At 37.9% G+C, this 19141-nt stretch overlaps 1 protein-coding gene across 1 annotated transcript; it reads right to left on the minus strand.

Annotated features, from left to right (window-relative positions):
• Window positions 1–770: 770 nt before the first annotated feature.
• Window positions 771–10124, minus strand: CDX4 (caudal type homeobox 4). The gene is made up of 3 exons (XM_065411099.1): window positions 9698–10124; window positions 3850–3995; window positions 771–977 (listed from the first exon to the last, which is right to left on the minus strand). The coding sequence occupies exons 1-3, from the start codon at window positions 10122–10124 to the stop codon at window positions 771–773; spliced, it is 780 nt and encodes a 259-aa protein (XP_065267171.1).
• Window positions 10125–19141: the final 9017 nt, after the last annotated feature.

A 19141-nucleotide genomic window follows, 5' to 3' on the forward strand; every position in this document is an offset into this window, starting at 1 on the left:
AGCTGACAAATTGCTAAAGTTTTTAGCATTAAACAGCTCTTGGCAGGTTTGCTATATAATGCTACAAATTTGAAATTCTGTTGTATTCAGAAAACTTGAATGTGCTGTGTACAGTTATGTAGGACAAAGATGATACTTTTTATTTAGCTAGATGCAATATATTGTTTATATTGCCCTTAATATTGTTTATACTGCCATTCAATTGTTGCCAAGATTATAACATAACACTGTATATATGGATGCTAAGATACTATGATTATGAGCATGTAATAAAATCCTATATAGAACAGAATATTATTTCTTGTTGTGTTAAAACATTTATTATTATTTTTTTTAAAAGGTGGCATTTGATAGTCTAAATCTGAACATTTTGTAAACAGCTACAATTTACTCTAATTGTATTTTTTAAAAGTAATGCGCAAATACACCCAGCATCATACATTTCCTGGTATATTAGTCCATTATAATCAGTTCAGCAACAATTTTTCCGCAATATATAAACAGACTAGAACTACGTTCACCTGAGTTTTCAGTTGTTTCACTCTGTCAGTATCTGAAGCAAAATTATCTCCTACTCAAAGTTTTCTGAGTGATGAATTTTAGCAGCAAGGGTTCCTTGAGATAGCTGCAATGATTATAACATTTTGAAAACAGTCCTAGTTCCTGTGCAGGACAGCTAGCAGTCTGAAACAAGTTGAATGAGAATTGTCCTTTACAAAATTGACATTTCAAGGGGAGAAAAAAGATGAATCCTTTTCACTTTCTCCTGTTCATTCTGAGACTATGACCTGCTGTATCTCAATGGGCTGTAATCCATTTATTGTATGTGGTGGCGGGAATAGAGAGTTGGACATCTCAGCTGGGCTGACTGAACCTGAGTCACTCTGAACTGAGCCCCCACTGCCATCAAACTGAGAGATTTTCTTCTTGATCATTTTCCTCTCCTTGGCTCGGCGATTCTGAAACCAGATTTTCACCTGAAATGTTATAAACAGTGTATGTTTAATTCTTATAAGTAGTTAGAGCGGTGTACAATAACATTAGCAACAGAAAAGGAAAAATTAGCTTTAAGGAGTGAAAAAGCTATGTTTATTATGCAAACATATTATAGCTAATAGAAACTTTATTACTTTCTCATGTCTGCCCATGTTATAGATATTTTTGTGTTTTAATTAGAACTACAGCAACATAGGAATTACCTTATTGGAAAAGACCAGAGGTCCCTCTACTCCACTATCTTTTCTCTGACAGTGGCCAGTACTAGATGTTTCTGAGGAAGGTGCAATTATGGAATATGCCCATAAGAGAAGTTTCTTCCTATTCCGTTAATTAGAGTTGATTTATGTCCTGAAGCATGAGAGTTTATTACCTTCCACACTTAAAAAAACCTCCAAAACTATTTAACATAATGGTGGATGTTCACATTTGTTTAAATCTTGCTCTGCTCTTGACTTCAGTGATATCTAGTGACAGTGAGTTCCACAGACTAATGATGCATATAAAAAGATTTTACTTTTATCAGTTTTAAATCTGTAATTGTGTATCACCACAATCTTGTATTATGAGAAGGGGTAAATAGGAATCTCCAGTCTACCTTCACCATATCATTTGTTATCTTGTATAACGCTCTTATGTCCCCACTGATTGATTTCAGAGCCTCCTGTGTTTTTGCTACATTCCTTTAGATAGGTGACCAGAGCTGAACACTGTATTGCATGTAAGCATGTAACATTTATATAATGGCATTATAATAATTTCAGTATTTTCCATGACATTCCTTATGCATTCTACCATTTCTCTTCCTTTATAGATATTGATGATAACAACAACACCAACTCATATAATGTTTTTCATTGGTAGAACTCAAAACGCTTTACAAAGGAGGTCACTTACATTATCACCATTATACATACAAGTGGAGCAACTGAATCAAAGAGATAAGCAGCATTTAGATATGTATGTGATGTGTGTTTTAGAAATGCTGATAGATAATTACAAATTTTGTCAAAAGTTTACTAGCAATAAAAATTAAAGGCCACATTAATAAAAAGCACAGTTTGCCATTCACAAACAGGGCTCCTTTATACAGGAGAAAAGTAACTGAACATAATAGAGAACTAATTGCTGGTTCTAGGCAGTGGCACTGATTACTTCAGAAATCTCCTTAGTGTAATGTAGGTAGGCTGGTTTACACTATGTATTCCTCAAAATCCAATGCCTGGTTTTAAAATTGAACATCTATGCATCATTACCCCTTTTTTTTCTCTAGTGATCTCACTCTACTCCATGTCTCTTAGCCTGCATGTGGAGGAAGAGGAGGCAACTAAAGAAGGAGACCATTCAAAAGAGCTGAATATGTTTACTCAGAAGAGGACTAAAAAGAAAAATCTCTAGATCTGCCCAGGCAGGGAATAGGCACTCTGGTAACTAAAGTATTGGAGAGGTGATAGTTTTTTCAATATTACCAAATCCTGTCTCCTCCTATTGACTTCAGCAGAACCAGTAAAGTTCTGTTGTGCAAGGAGCAGGGGCGGCTCCAGGCACCAGCGCAGCAAGCGCATGCCTGGGGCGGCAAGCCGTGGAGGGCGGCCTGCTGGTTGCTGTGAGGGCGGCAGTCAGGCAGCCTTTGGTGGCATGCCCGCGGGAAGTCCGCTGTCCCGTGGCTTCGGCGGCAATTTGGCGGTGGGTAAGCCGAAGGCGCGGGACCTGCAGATCACCCGCAGAAACGCCGCCGAATCCGTGTGACCAGCAGACCGCCCGCAGGTGTGCCGCCGAAGGCCGCCTGACTGCGGTGCTTGGGGTGGCAAAAAACATAGAGCTGCCCCTAGCAAGGAGGGGTGGGATTCTGGGACCCCATACACCACAGAGCTGTGCTCCACAGGTGCTGTATCCAATCTAGTGATTTCTGGGGGGAATTCCCCACTCTGAATCCCTATAGATTTCCCCTGAACAGTGTCTGCATACTTTGACTCCATTGCAGGGAAACATCCATATTCAGGACAGCATTTAATCATATGCTTAATGTTAGAGATAAATTTAGGTGTGTGCTTGAGTGCTTTTCTGAATCAGGGCCCTGAGCTGTGCATAGGGATAAGAATTTGTCCCTAAAACTTCTGGTTTAAAGTAATCTGTGTGCTACTTGTGGAATGTAAAGCAGTGGTGAAAAAAACGCTGACTATCCAGGGGTATATAAGACCCTCAGTCCAGGCACTGTATTCACATAGATCAAAGGCAGATATGGCCCACAGAAAATAATATTAATAAATCAAAAACAAAAAATACATTGACATTATGTTTTATTGCTATTTGCATTCTCCATTTTCATTCTGTCTGCTGATAGCTGAACTGAGCGTGATGCTGTAGATCTCTTCTGGGTCACCATTTTGTTGCGACTGCAGGAATGAAGCAAAATGGAGAATGCCATAGTTATTATGGACAGAACTAAAACAATGCTATGTTATGTTAAGCTGGGTCTTTTTAAAATTCCAGCTGTGTACGTGTGGTTAGCTGGTGTGTAAGCAAGAAAGAGTGCTTTTCCATGCCTGTAGTTTGAGGTTAATTCCTTATGTTCAGTTATTCAAACTTTGCCCACATAGTAACCAGAGAAAACACATATGACTGCAGGTTTTTATGTTAAATTGGCTATTATTTATTTGTATTTAGCATATTCTATAGCTCCTATAGCCATGGCAACTACATTGCTGCAACCAATCAACTGTGTCTTGGTCCTATGTTACTTATAGAACATCAGCACTGAATTCATTGGCTTATCATCTCTGATACTACCGTTAATAGGACCTGGCCTGTAAATATGAAATATATAGAAAATCTTGTATTTGCTCTGTTTACCTGTCTCTCAGATAGTCCCAGGTTTGCTGCAAGTTCAGATTTCCTCCTTATTGTAATGTATCTGTTGCAATGAAACTCCTTCTCTAATTCTAGTCTCTGGTGATCTGTGTAAACAACTCGGTACTTTTCTTTTGTTCTTGTTTTACCTGTTTAAGAAAAACATGTATTTTAATACTTTGACTATGGCATCTTCGATCTGAGGATCTCAAAGAATTTTATAGACATTAATGGATTCAGCCTCACATTACCCATATGGGATTATTTTCTCTGTTAGAGATTTGGAAACTGAGGTGCAGAGAGGTTAAGTGACTTACCCAGAGTCACACAGTGTGACTATAGCATAGCTGTAAGCAGAATCCAGTCCTCCTTATATCTATGCTTTAACTAATGCTTTCTCTTCCATTATTGCTCTAGGGATTCATTTCTTAATAATTTTCCCTAATTACTTTTTGTTACTAATACATGCAAAATAATCAGCAATCAAAATTGTTTTTCAAAGTAAATATCCTATGCCACCTTTCTTCTGAGAGGATCCTAAAGCACTTTATACAAATTATGTGATGTAAGTGTATAAATTGTTGATGTTTGCTATCTTCTACCCCAGAGGTTGCTCTATTTCACTGCTAGGTGCATTGAGCCTGTGGTCTTTTTGTGTGCATATGCATACATATACATCACAGGAGTAACTCCCCCCAGCACTAAAATTCAGCCACCATTTGTTTTTTTAGAAACATGCTCTAATTCCATGTCTGGTTGAGATGTACAACCAAGGTATCATAAGAAATAAAGATACTGGTTTCACATCTCTTCCAAACATAGAATTAAAGAAATGTTCTACTAAAAAACAGATAGTAAAAATGTTTTTTTATCAATGACCTTGTTCAGTTCTAGGACACAAATACCAATTCAATAACATTTAATTAGAATTACCTGCAAAATAAAGGCCCAGGTTTGCAGCGTACGGAATGCCTCTTCGGCTTAATATTATGGGGTACAGAGTGCCTTCAATTGCGATTGGGAATTGAAGGCATATCATAATGTGCTGGACCAGGCCCTAACATTAGTGTACAAAAACGATCTCCATGTCACTCCATCCCAAAACAAAATCAGACAGAAGATGCTCATAAATATGCTGGATTAATAATATTACCATGACTATTACTTGGTGTTTGGAAGATAAGCTTTCATATTTGAACATTTTCTGTTGGTAAGATTAGTTAATACAGAGAGGTCATTCTGTACTGTATTTGTTCTCTTTAGCACTTTCCAAAGTTGATTGGGAAGGGTGGTGTGTTTGGTGTGTGGTGTTTTGTTGTTGTTGTTGTTTTTTTTTTTTGGTAAAATCCTTCTGATCTTCCCATGTTGTTTTTGATGTGAGTTTTTTTTGGGACAAACTGTAGGACAAAGACTCCTTTAAAGTGGTTCCCTAAACTCCATTGAGGTGTTAAGATGAAGCACACGCCACACAAAAGAGTTACAAGAAGATCTTATCAAGAACCTCTTTCACATTCAGAAACACAGCCAATTGGTTTGGAATTTACAAGCCCTAAACAAATGTCAGACTCTCTTTCATCTCAGGAAAAAAAGAAAGGGACAGAAATAGATGAAGGAATATTTCTTTTGCTCATGACTTTTTAATTTGTAGACTACAGCACAGCTGATTTGTACCTGGTGGTTTATCTAAAGTCTGAAGTTACACAATTTAGGGCGATTTCCTAAACCCAATATTATTTTAAATAGGAAATGTTTCTATCACTAAAAGTCACATTTATTGGTGATGTTATTTGTTGAGTATTTCAACCCATATTTTGCTTTTCTTAGGATGGCTAAAGTCTTGGCTTTGAAATATTTGCCTTAAGTGAGGGGTGTTCTGTTAACAGTGGTCTAAATATTATGTTCCAATTACATTTTAAGCCATTAATCTAACTTGTGAAAACAAGAGTTTCAACAGGGTTATTCTAGCTTTTCCATAATCAGTAAATATAACCAAGATTCGAGGGGGTAGCATAGAGGGAACAGTTTATCCCATTCCCCTTGGCCATAAAATTCACAGAGCATTTCTTCTGAAGACAATAAAGCCAGGAGAAGGCCTCTTTATTTGCTGTGAAAATCATCACCCTTTCCGGCAATATAACTCCTGAAGAAAAGAGGGAGAAGGAAGAGACAGGGCTGCATATCAAAGCAAAGAGAAGTGTTAAAAGGGTCTGTTGCCTCAATATGACAGATAGGCCTCAAAACCCAAGACAATGTAGCCCGGGGAAAAATAGATGTCACAACTGGATTACAAAGTGAAATAAATTAGCATTAGAACTGGGACCTGGCCCTTTTCCTCATGGCTTCTTTCCTATTTCATTTTCCAACAGATTTTTATTGTGATGACATCTGAACTAATTGTACATTGTGGTCTATCTAAACACACACATATCTATATAAAATGTGTGTAATATATCGCAACAGAAAACATGTCCAAGGCCTGTTTCTGCAAGCCATGCATGAATAATCTATAATCTTAATAGTCCCACTGAACTCCATGCTGATACCTTTGTGAGTGTGGTTTGCCAGACTGCTCCCCCTACAATTTCCACATGCACTTCTTAGGCGGTTTGAAATACATTCTCTGGACCTCTATACAAATGTGTTTTCCTTCCTCCCTCCATTTCCCTTCCATCCCTCGCAGAATATGATATAAGAGAAGGAAAAACTGAGTTTCATTTTATACCATTACTTGAATTGGATTAAAAATGAATTGGATTTAAGGTCTGATCCTACACCATTAAAATCAACGGGGATTTTGTTTTTGACTCCAACGAGAACAGGATCAAATCTTGGGGAAACAGAGATGTGTTCCTTTCTATTTGTGGCACCCTGTCTTGAAAGGCATCCAGCTTAATTCGATTTGCATTTTTAAAAAATTTTTGTTGCATAATGTGTTTCTTATTTTTAAAAACCCAGCATAATTGCACTGTAGCTTTTGAAGAATGGAATTTAGCATTTTCTTTGAAAATGCAGTTTTAGAGGACTATATAATATGTAATTGTTTATACAAAAATATATAAATCATTAAATTTCAAAGAGTCCATTATATTGGAAAGTATCAAATCATAATGTTCTTTTTTTATTACAGAATTTTCTTCCTGAGAATTGGTTTGGTGAGTTATCACTTTTAATGGTTTTGCTTTGGATGCAACTGAATTTAAAATATATCCAGCAAAATGTAGTATTTTTGATGTACTGTACAAAATATATTGTCAAAATTTAATGCATTAAGTACGAGAAAAGATTTTGACATTATTTTTGTAATCCCTGCTGCTATCTTCAGCACTGCATTTAGGAAAGTTCCTGCATTTAATGTAATACATTTTGGCCCAAATCATGCAAAGACTAGATTTACATGTGCTTAAATAAAGTTGAGCTATATCAGACTATTCTCAATGAGTAAAATGAAGTACATATGAAATCTTTGTACGATCAGGGCCATATATTTCAGATATAGTTTCCTAACAATGAAATAGTCTTGGAAGAATAGTGATAGGAATCTTATTCCTAGGGTCATGTAAAACTAGACTGGACAGAGCTCTAGTTAATACATATGAGGGAGCAGTTCCACACTGATAGAGGTGGATACGATGACCCAACAGTTTTTTTCCATCTTTGATTTCTTTAATTCTATAGAAGATAGAATGTTTTAAGTTATTCTTATTGCAATATCTTCTAGAGAAAGCATCGAACAGTTAGCATATATGATCCCCATTTAATTTTATCTCCTTTGTGTTTAGTTTTGGGTTTTTTTAATGTAGAGATTTTTTAAACAAATTGTTAAAACTGCAATTACATTTGGACTATTACTAGTGACGTATGGCACTAATAACATTAACTACCTTTTACATTCAATATTTTCATTTTTTTTTTTTTTAAATCAAGCTCTTCGGAATCTTGCTTTGACTATATATATCTCACATGATATAGTTTATTTTCCCAAATGGAATTTATTTTTCACAAGATTAAGACATTTTTGGACCTGATCCTATGAGTTTCTGAGTGAAATCAAACTATTGAAGTCAAATGGGAGAGTTGAAGGTGCTCAACACCTCAAAAGATTGGGCTCTGGGAAGCTAAAGCCCCTGATCAGGCAAAAACTTACCTGCTTAACTGTCCCTTAAATTGAGTCTATTCACAGGCCTCAATTCAACAGCCCATTTCTGTTCACAGAGCATGTGTTAGGTACTTTGCTGAATAAAGATGGCCTTAAGCATCTGCTTAAATGCTTGGCTGAATTAGGGCTTCAGTGCACTAAATTAAGCCTGTGTATAAGTCTTTACAAGGTCTGGGCCTATTAATGGCTTCCGATGTTGGTAAACTTTTAAGTACTGTATGGAACTAGGCTTCCTGATTTTTTGTATCTATTTTATTCCTTAAACATACTAGTCCAATTAGAATTCAGTGGAGTTACATCAAGGATGAATTTTGTCCCATTGCCCTTTAATTCAGTCACACCAGCTCTTTTGAGTCTCATCCAACTCTTACATCAGTTTTACATGAATGAACTCTTGATTTGCACAAGAGACTGTGAGGGGAAAACCAGGCCCTATTAATATGCCTGGTTTTGAGGAACCATGTACGTAAGGACATGTACAGGCTCCAAATGGACACACTGTGATATCTGAAGACTGGCTTAGTTTTATTTTTTATTTTTTAATAAAAATGAAATATCAAATAAACATGGACATTTTGGCTGAAAGACGATTGCAAAACTAATCTCGTTCTTGAGTGATTAGTAGCCATCTGTAACTGAATTTATCTATCCTGTAAGATTGTTCCAGTTGTAACTGCCCTTCTTTCCTTAGGCCATTTTCTTTGATGGTGTGTAACACACACTTACTATTTTTAACCTTAACAATAGATTTAGCAACTGGCAGGCCTTGCTACACGTAATCTACATCCAGCTGATCTACACAGAAAAGTTCTTCTGGCATGCAGTTTGTCACAAAATCGAGCACATCAAGCTCTGACAGTTTGAACAAGGGAGGTTTTTAAATGTCTAACTGTAACACATAACAAAATCTTGCTGAACAAGGAGATACTTTTAAAGACAACTAAAAAGAAAACTAAACCGAAATGAGAAGCTCTCCCTTTCATTGGGACTTGTCATGTCTGCAAAAAAATTTATACAATCAATAAAATCATAATTGAGGCTGATCGCTTGCCAGGGAATGTATCTACTCAATTGATAAATACAGTAAGTGAAATAAAAAATATATTAAAACCAAGAGAAAATGTTTTAATCATCATAGTTTGAGGGGCCTAAACTGAATTCTCTTTTAAAGAATTGTTGAAAGAATAAAGCCAAACTGAAGATGTCAAAACATTTATTGCTCCATAACTAGCAAGATAGTAACATAGTATTTTTGCAAATATAACTATTAAAAGTAAGTACATTTAACACTTTCTCATAAAACTTATTAAATAGTTTTTCTTTTAGTTAAATAATTTTTGTTATGAATACTGTTTCCTGCATGTAACATTAATACTATTTTGTGTCTACAATACCTTTCATCCGAAAGGATCTTAAAGTGCATTACAGACTGTATGTGCAAAGATCACTTTATAGTTTGTGAAATGCAGCCATATCTAAGGTAGAACACAACTGCCATTCCACATAAGCAACATTACCAAACATTTATAAGAGAAAAGTGAAACTAGTACGAATTTAGTTCAAACTGTAGTTATAAAGTGTTATATTAAATATAATGAGCAATCCAGCTATGTATGAGATCCAATTAAGATTCTTTATAAATGAGACCAGTGAAAGATAATAGAAAATGTTTTAGAGGGTTGAAAGTTCACTTACCTGAGGTAGTAGATTGTGTTTTTCTCATCCATTCATAAGAGCTGTGCCTTTGAATGTTGGGAGAGATTTGCTCTGCGTTAATTGTATCTACAGGAGGTAAAACTCCAGATCCAGCAGGATGCAGGGAATTGTAATCAGCAGAGCTGTAGGAGATCTGCCCAGGAGACGAGCCATTGATTTGTGCAGCAGTAACTATGTTGGAGGGTCCTGGGCCATAAGTATTCCAATCCTCCCTTTGCGTGCCATAGTGAGATCCCCAACCTCCTGAAGACTGTCCATGGTTGTCCATACTTGGCACATGATGATATCCCATGTAATCTGAATAGGATGGAGTGGAGACAAAATTTTGCACTGGTAGGTTGTTGTTGCACCTTATGGATCCTGGATACATGCTGGTTTCTTTATCCAAAAGATAACTCACGTACATGATGGTTGCAACTGGTGAAAGAACCTTGTTAAGACATCCTGTTTTCTTTCCCTCTTTTTTTTTTTTAATTGTATTCCCGATCTTAATAAATGATATTATACTTGGAATCTTCTACCTCATCCTGTATTATCAACAACTGTTTTTACCAGGTGCTGGTGGTAATGGTTTACCAAGATCTAGTCTGACGTCAGGGTAACTGCCTGCCTCATAATTACATTTGCATTCAAATGAAGGGCTGACCATCCAGGCAGCCCCACCTTGCTGCTAGTTCTAGTGCTTCCTTTTTCACAGATCTTTTATGTATCCTATCCCCATTCCCACTCTCCTAAAACAATTCCACCACAGCACAATGATGTTGAAATTGCTTGTGCTTCTAGAAAAAAAAAATTGTTTTTTAAAATCTGTATAGTTAACTATACTTGCAATTTAGATGTTGCCAAAAGAATTTTGCCTCAGCTCTTTTAAAATGAGGACTTTTGTCTAAAGCTTTTATTTAGATAGTTTTAAGGGGGATAAAGTATACTGGTAAATATGTTTATTAAACCTTTATATTTTGAACTTCACAAATTACTTGTTTATCTTTCAACTCTTTTTAAAGGGACACTGCCCACTTGAATATTTTGTAACTGTCCAGTTTCAAAGAAGTCCAATTTCTACAGACCAGCCCTTTAAGTAGTATGTCTTGAACTTTTAAAACATAATTCTTTAAAAATCTGTTCTCATAATGTTTTTTCTTTCCTGGTGATATTTATTAGTCTTTTCAGCATGGGAGATGTTAATGCCCTAACCTTGCAATGAGCATGGCTAGACTTTTGCGCCCATATGGAGTCCCATTGACTTCATTGGGGTTTAAAGGGATTTACCCACGTAGAGTCCACTGCTGGATCAGGAGCTAACTGACTAACTTTTCAGGGTAAGCAGTGCAACTGATCAGACACAGATGGTATCAAAAACAACCAAATGAAATAAGTGGAGTAAAAAAAAAAATGTCTTTCAATTCTAGTCTTCTTGGGTGTTACTTACAGGAAATGTATAATTCTGAGACAAATGTGATTTTTGAAGTTAACATTTTCTTTTCAGGTGAACTTGGTGGGACACATCTTAATTGTCAGCTCTCTGGATTTGACTTCATACCTGTATGTAGAGCACCTCGCACATGCTGGATGCTATAAAAGTAAATAGTAGTAGTAATAACAAGAAAGGGAATTTTACAAATGTTTTGATAAGACATTGTTGAGTATTTGTTAAACGAAGGGGATAAACCATGTCTTACTAGTTGAAAATCACCATTGTATGTTTGTATATGTTAGATTTCTGTGCAGTGGCTTCCATTTCACCTGTTTAGCTCAGATGCATGCCTAAACAATGAGCTATTTGTCGAGAGATATGCTTGCAAAAGAGGTGCAAATTATAATGAGATCTTTTCCTTTTCAGAGGTGTGGCTTTTCATTCAGAGCCCTTTGCACTTTGACACCATTCAGACTCACACATCCCTTCTAATTCCAGCAACCTACCTGTGTACCTAATAGAGAGTTGGGTAGAGGGAGGGAGGAAAAAAAGGTTATTTTCCCAACAAATGAAGGAAAAGGAGAATAAAATATTTAAAGGCTTTAGTGGAAAATGTGTCCACTTCTTTATCAGTGATTTTGTAATATTACATTTTTCTTTGCTTCTCAGGCCAGCAGAAAATACTATGGAAAGCTGTGTTGTGGGAGGGGATGGAAGAAGATAGGGCCTTGTGTCACTAGAGCACCCCCTCTTCCTACTTAAGAATGGGGATGATGGGGTCAGAAGGGAATCCTGTTCTCTTTAGCTGTAAGAAAGAAATATTACCACATAATCTCTCACTTTCAAGTACTATGTGCTGATAATGGCTGTTGTTCAATGGGGCATAGAAGGGATTTTCATGGATGTTTGTGAACATCATTCAGATGAAACATTAAATGTTGATCAGACTGGAAATATGATCATCCACATTTTTGCTCTATGCGTGAGCATTGTGCGAGTTGTTACGTTGCTATACACTGCTACATGTACCATGCTGTGCTATCAACTTAGACAAATCCAAGTAGTTGCAATTAGGTGTGGATAAAATTTCAGCTCTGTCAACTCAATTAGCACCATGTCCATAGACTTCCAGTCAAAATGGACTGTTTACAAAATTCAAGTCAAACACATTATGCGAAGCCCGTTCCTCCTAAAAAAGGAATTTTCATACTCATATATAAATCAAAGGCATTTATTTTTATAGCATGAATTGTACCTACATATGATTTTTCATTCCTGGCCTTTTTCTTCTAAGTGGCTCTATTCTCCCTTTCCCACAATTTCACTATTAGCTAATCTTATATTTTTGTATCACAGAGCTTTACCCTTCTTTCTCTGTTCTTCTTTTATCTCTTGTTTTTGCTCCTCCTTTCCCTTTCTTGTTTTTGCCTGTTCTATTATCTGAATTTTCTTCAGATCTTTTAGTCCTCTCCAGAACATCTTCTTCTTAATTAGATCAGGATATGCCCATGGCAGATTGCTGTACTGATTTGATATCAGGTTACAATAGCTGCTCTAGATAAGGCATTTTGCTTAAACAGATTTACATAAAGGATTAGATTTCTGGGTAGGACTGCAAATTTTTAGCATCTATACCAACATAAGATAACTAAACTGCCAACATACTATTGTTCCACGCACTGGTTCTTGTGTCTCCAACATTTCACGGATAAGTGATGAGCATGCAGTAAAAATGAAACTAAAGGCTGAGCCAACAGGCTAGTAGCTTGAAGCCATCAAAGTTTTAGTTTGTCTTTACTAGAAGGTTAACTTGCTGTTAATCTTGATTGGATTGGTAGGAAATTAACAAGAACAGACACAAACCTTCCATGAGTCATGTCCTGGTCATGGGACAGTGAGGCAGCTACCTCGCTCAGTGGCATAGGGCAGACTGCTGGTTAGCTTGCCGTCTTTGTTAACTCAGTGTGTCCCTAGTGAGAACTATGGCTTACCAGCTCAGACCCAGCAAAGCACTTAAGCATGTGCTTAACTTTAACACGGAGGCTGAACTATTTGCTCACTTTTAGCATTGGACCTTTCTGGAAAAGAATGGATGAATCAGGTGATGAAACTTTGCAGCGGGAATTTTAGCATGTAAAATCTTTGTTATCAAAGAGAAAGATGATGGAAATCAGCATGTCAGCTGTCTATGCAGACTTCCTGAAGGTGGCCATTTTGAATTCTATATACTTTGTTTTTTAACATTTCAAAAGAATGTTTGAAACTATCAATTACTTGTGAGAGGAGAGAGAGTGAGTCTAAGGGCCATGATAACCCTCCTTGGCTTTTCCCCTGCGCACCTTTTTATAATAATGAATAATTTTTAGTGCTGTCTTTTCCATTTCATAAATCAATGGCACGCACATAATTCATGCAACCCAGAATGGATTTATATAAAGGGCAGGAGGCAATGGTTCAGGACTGAAGGAGAGTCACACCATTCTAGAGTGTGTTGATACTTTAAAGTACATCCAGGCAGCATGGGGTCGACCATGGAACTGAATGATTGTAGGTCACTTTGGCAAAGGAGATTATTTAACTCTGGAATGGAACATGCATAATATGTCTGAAAGTTACCTCTCCATTTTTTGTGACATCCAGTAGGAAAGGAGTCTTCTTCACTGCAGAGTGCACAGGTAACTAATTGCACTCTTTAAATACTGAAGGAAAGGAGCTGGAATTTTTGGTCATGATGCGTTGATAACTACTTCTGCTATCCCTGTTCTGCATTCATGTCATTAATCTTGGTGTCAATGCATGTGCTGTCAAGCAATCAGGCACATGTGACCCTGTATCCAGATATCAGAGGGGTGGCCATGTTAGTCTGGATCTGTAAAAAGCAACAAAAAGTCCCGTGGCACCTTAAAGACTAACAGATGTATTGGAACATAAGCTTTCGTGGGTGAATACCCACTTCGTCAGACTCTTTGGCCTGGTCCACACTAACCCCCCACTTCGAAGTAAAGTACGCAAATTCAGCTACATTAATAACGTAGCTGAATTCGAAGTACCTTAGTTCGAACTTACCGCGGGTCCAGACGCGGCAGGCAGGCTCCCCCGTCGATGCCGCATACTCCTCTCGCCGAGCTGGAGTACCGGCGTCGACGGCGAGCACTTCCGGGATCGATCCGGGATCGATTTATCGCGTCTAGACAAGACGCGATAAATCGATCCCAGAAGATCGATTGCTTACGGCCGGACCAGGAAGTAAGTGTAGACCTGCCCTTTGTATACAGATAGTGACAGCTATTTTCAGTACCCAGAAAATGGGACTACTGGTGAGAGTCACTATTTGGCCAGTCAGGACAAATGGGGCTTCAGCATTTCATTGTGAATTACAAATGAATTTTGAAAATTGAATAAGGGATCTAACTGGGACTAAGATTTCTGTCTCTATGCCCAGAGTAAATAGATTTGCCCAAGGAAAAAACAGCTGGAATAGAAGGTGGCACATGCCTGAAATTCAACCATCTTTGTGCCTTATGCATTGGATAATGTCCAGTTTATTGCAGAGATTGCACAGCTTAGTTTTTGAAAATCATTGAAGTTTGATGGTTTTGAATTTGCATGTCTTGCTCATTTGTACCAGATCTTCCCTGTTTGATATTATTTATGCTTCCTGTTGAGCAGTGAGAATTCAAGGTTGTAGTGAAATCATCTGAAATTGGATTTATACATTTTTGGCTCCAATCACAATAAAGATGAAGAGCTTCAATACCTTTGTGAAACAATCTGGTGTGTGATGATGATAATGCCTACATTGTGCTTTTCTTCAAGGCACTTTGCTAGCAACTAGTTCTTCACAACAATCTTGTGGTGTTATCCACATTTTTACAGATGTGAGGAAAATGAGAGGCAGTTATGTCATCTGCCCAAAACCACAATGGAAGTTGGTGTCAGAGCTAAGATTAGCACCAGCAGTTCCTGGTTTCTGGTTCTGTACTCAGCCGACTGGATCAAATCACTTCTATTGCTGATTGGCGCCGAGTTTATCTTCTCTTTTTATTTCTAATTGTGCCGATCACATATTATGTAGGCAAATATACTTGACAGATTTCTTCATGAGAAATATTATTCCTTGTGCATTTGTGGGCAATCCATGTTATAATGAACAAAAAAGCACACTTAAGATATTTAGTTGAATTGATTACCTGTATGTTTTACAAAATGTTTATCGCTGGCATAACTAGAAGGTTAATGATCCCTAAAGTATTATCCCGGTTTATAGATACTGCATTTGGGGCAATAAATGTTAACCTTTGAACATTTGCTTCTGCAAATAAAATTCAGCCTCATTTTGTGTACTTAACAACCTCTGATTGGAAGCACATAGCAACCTATAGCAAGCAAGCTTTCAGCAAACTGGAACAGAAATGAGGTAGGTCTTCAAAGTGATCACTTATCTTCCTCAATAACTCTTCTGCATGTAAACAAGATAAAACAGGCTGTTTTGCCAGATCCCTCATTCTTTGAATGGCATGTTTGTCTAGTTATAAAGAACAAGCGATTGTGCTTGGGTATATTTTTCCTTTCATACAGAAGCCTTTGAGTTAGAGGCTTGAGCTTCTCTTCCTTTAATCCTGCAATGGAATTTTAAAGCACTTCACAGAGATGTGAAGAAAGAGTAGGTAACTATGAACTTGATCCTGCAGGGCGTGGGGCACCTTTTTGCATGATGCTGAACACCTTCATGTTCTGTTAGTATCAATAATAGTTGAGGGCAGTTAGGATCTTGCCTAAGTATCTGAGCACCTCATACGATTGGTCCCCAAGTTACTGTATGGAGGCACAGTGGACAGATTCGTTTCCTTTACACAATGTTAGAATTTTCAGATTTAGAATTTCAAAACGTTTTACTGTTTTGATCTCTATAGTTTACTGGTGTGTGTGTCCCCCTTTTCTTTCCAAGTGTCCTCTTTTCTCTGTCTGTTGGAAATCAAGTGAGATCAAGCTTAAAATATAAAGAAGAAATACCATATACAGCGGAGTCTATACAGTGTATGTACAATTTTCCTTTAATTCAAAGTAGGATGGCTGTTGTTTGCATTTCTGATGGGCATATCTGGAAGATAATATGTCTTGATATGGTTGACATGGTTAGCAATGCAAATGATAAATCACTTTGGTAGCAAAATACTGTAATCAAGAGCCTGCATCCAAAGCACATTGAAATTAGTAGGATTCTTTCCACTGACCTCAGTGGACTTTGGACTCTGTCTCAGTATGCCAGTATAGAATGATTAGAGTAACTTCTTACATATTTCAATGGTAAGTGATAAATTCACTGTTTTCAGGTACCAAATATTGGATATGAAATGCAAATCCAGATAATAAAATACATTACACATAATTTTGCTAGCAGTATGTGTCTTCATTCTGTGCCGAATTCTGACCATTATGGACAATGAACTTTTTCTCCATAATTCTCATAGACTTTAAGGTCAGAAAGGACCATCATGATCATCTAGTCTGACCTTCTGCATTTTGCAAGCCACAAAACCTCACCCACCCACTTTGTAATAGAACCCTAACCTCTGGGTGAGTTACTGAAGTCCTCAAATCATGATTTAAAGGCTTCAGGTTACAGAGAATCCACCATTTATACTAGTTCAGTGGTTCTCAAGTTTTAGCAATCCGAGGACCCCCATTTTGATTTAAAATTTTTCACAGACCCCAAAGACCCCCGCTTAGCCTCATGCCCTGCCCCCACTCCACTCTTTTCCACAAGGCCCCACCCCTCTCTACCTCTTCCCGCCCCCGCTCCACCCTTGCCCCTCCTCTTCTCCGCCTCTTTCCACCCCCTCCCCTGAGCACGCCCCATCCCTGCTCCTCCTCCTCCCTCCCAGTGCCTCCTGCATGCTGCTGAACAGCTGTTCCCCAGCGTGCAGGAGGCACTGGGAGGGAGGGGCAGGAGTTGATCATGGGGGCCCATGGACCCCCTGGAGTATCCTGGGTCTGCGGATCCCAGTTTGAGAAACTTTGTACTAGTTTAAATCTGCGGGTAACCAATGTCCCCTGCTGTAGAGGAAGGCAGCGTCTGTGCCAATCTGACCCAGGGGACAATTCCTTCCTGACCCCAAATTTGGCGATCAGTTAGACCCTGAGCATGTGGGCAAGACCCTCTAGCCAGACTCCTGGGAAAGAATTCTCTGTAGTAACTCGGAGCCCTCCCCATCACGGCAGTCAGAGCTTCCAAACCATCTCTAGGTGTTAATACAGTGACTTTGTCACACCAATTGCCATGGTGAATGACTTCCTCTTTGTGCGCTGTACCGCTCAGAACAGCAGTGGCAGTGCAGACTAGCCAATCTGCCTGAACCTTGATATGGGAGAGCCACCTCTAAGGCTGAGTTTAGTCTCAATACCTTATGTGGCTACTGCCAAACAGGAAGGCAATTTTTGAGGGCATTTAGAGGGCATTGTGATACAAACACATGCCCATTGGAGCTGGACTGGGACCTCTAACCTTATTTCACTTCGGCCATTGCACAACCATGAGATATTAAAAAAACTTTGATCCTTAATGATCTGAGCTGCACTAAAATTGGTGATTTAGAAATGACATTACCAACCGCCTCAGCCATCTTGTTCTCACCATAACCCCTCCACCTATACTATATATATTTAAACTTTATATCATAATTATATTAAATAACAGACTGATGATGAAAATCCTTTCTGCATTACCATTTTCTGCAGTAGGTTTAAACCACATTGGAAACACTTATTGAAAAGTCACTTTATTTTAGAGTTCTTTATATACAAAGTAATTTTTCATTACCCCCATTAGATCATCAAAATAATATTATGATATATAATTGAAAGGAAAACAAGAATGTACATATGCATAGGCCAAGATTTGGGGTAAAATTTTCAAAAGTGCCTGTGTGATTTGGGAATCTATGTCCCATTTTCAAAAGTGACAGGTACTTAATAGGCTTTGTCTTAATGAAAGTCAATGGGACTTAGGAGCCTGTCACTTTTAACAATGGGACAGAGCAATTTAGGTGCTTTTAAAAATTTTACCCTTGGTGCCTAAAGCTAGGCACCTAAATCCATAGATAACCATCTAAATAAGTAGCCACACTTTCAAAAGTGCTGAGTACCCAGCAGCTCCCACTGAAGTCAATGAGATGGCACCACTTTTCAAAATCAGGCTACTTATTTAGGTGCCTAAATATGGATTTGGCACCTCAGTATTAGGGACCCATTTAAAATATTGGCCAGAGGTTATATTCAATGAAGATATTGGTTTGCTTAGTCTTCCATTAATTTGGCCTTTCAATTTTTTAATATTAATATGTCTGAAAACCAGACTAAATTTCAAGGAATTTAAACATTACTTGGATGCGTTATATGTGTCTTTATCTATGGTTTCATTGTCTCACAAAATGCAATTGTTCCCTTAAGTTAAGTTTTAAGAATTTTTCTCCCTTCACTATTTCTTTAAGAAACAAAATGGACTGAAATGATCTCTTCCACCATGAGTGAAAATGGGCCAATGTTCACAGTTCCATAATGTTTTTCCAGAAACATTTATGGGATGATTCGAAGAGCGCGTGTTTGTTCTAGTATTATTTAGCCTTGGAAGTGATTTTTGTTTAAAAAAAAAAAATCAAGCTGGACCCCTCCCCAACAATAACTCAGCAGTCTGTAGCCACCTTGATCTAGGTTTTCAATCAAGTAGCCCAAAGCATGAACTAGTTTTTCAGGGCCAAAACCTGGACCCATGTGCAAAGTTTGAGAAAGTGAAATTAGCACATGGGACCTACATAAGGATGAGAAGGGGGAGGAATTTCCCCTCTTAATCCAGTGGCAGGGCACAGAGCACATGCACAGTCCCTGTTTTGCTCTTAGGAATGCAGCATTGCCTGTGGTCCACTTCATACATCTTTTGGTTAGTGGATCCACATAGTAGCAGAACAACTGGACACCCCTTGTTCCCAGCCCACCCTCTGCACTGCCATGGG

This window comes from Emys orbicularis, chromosome 9 (genome assembly GCF_028017835.1).
Source record: "Emys orbicularis isolate rEmyOrb1 chromosome 9, rEmyOrb1.hap1, whole genome shotgun sequence".
NCBI lineage: Eukaryota > Metazoa > Chordata > Testudines > Emydidae > Emys > Emys orbicularis.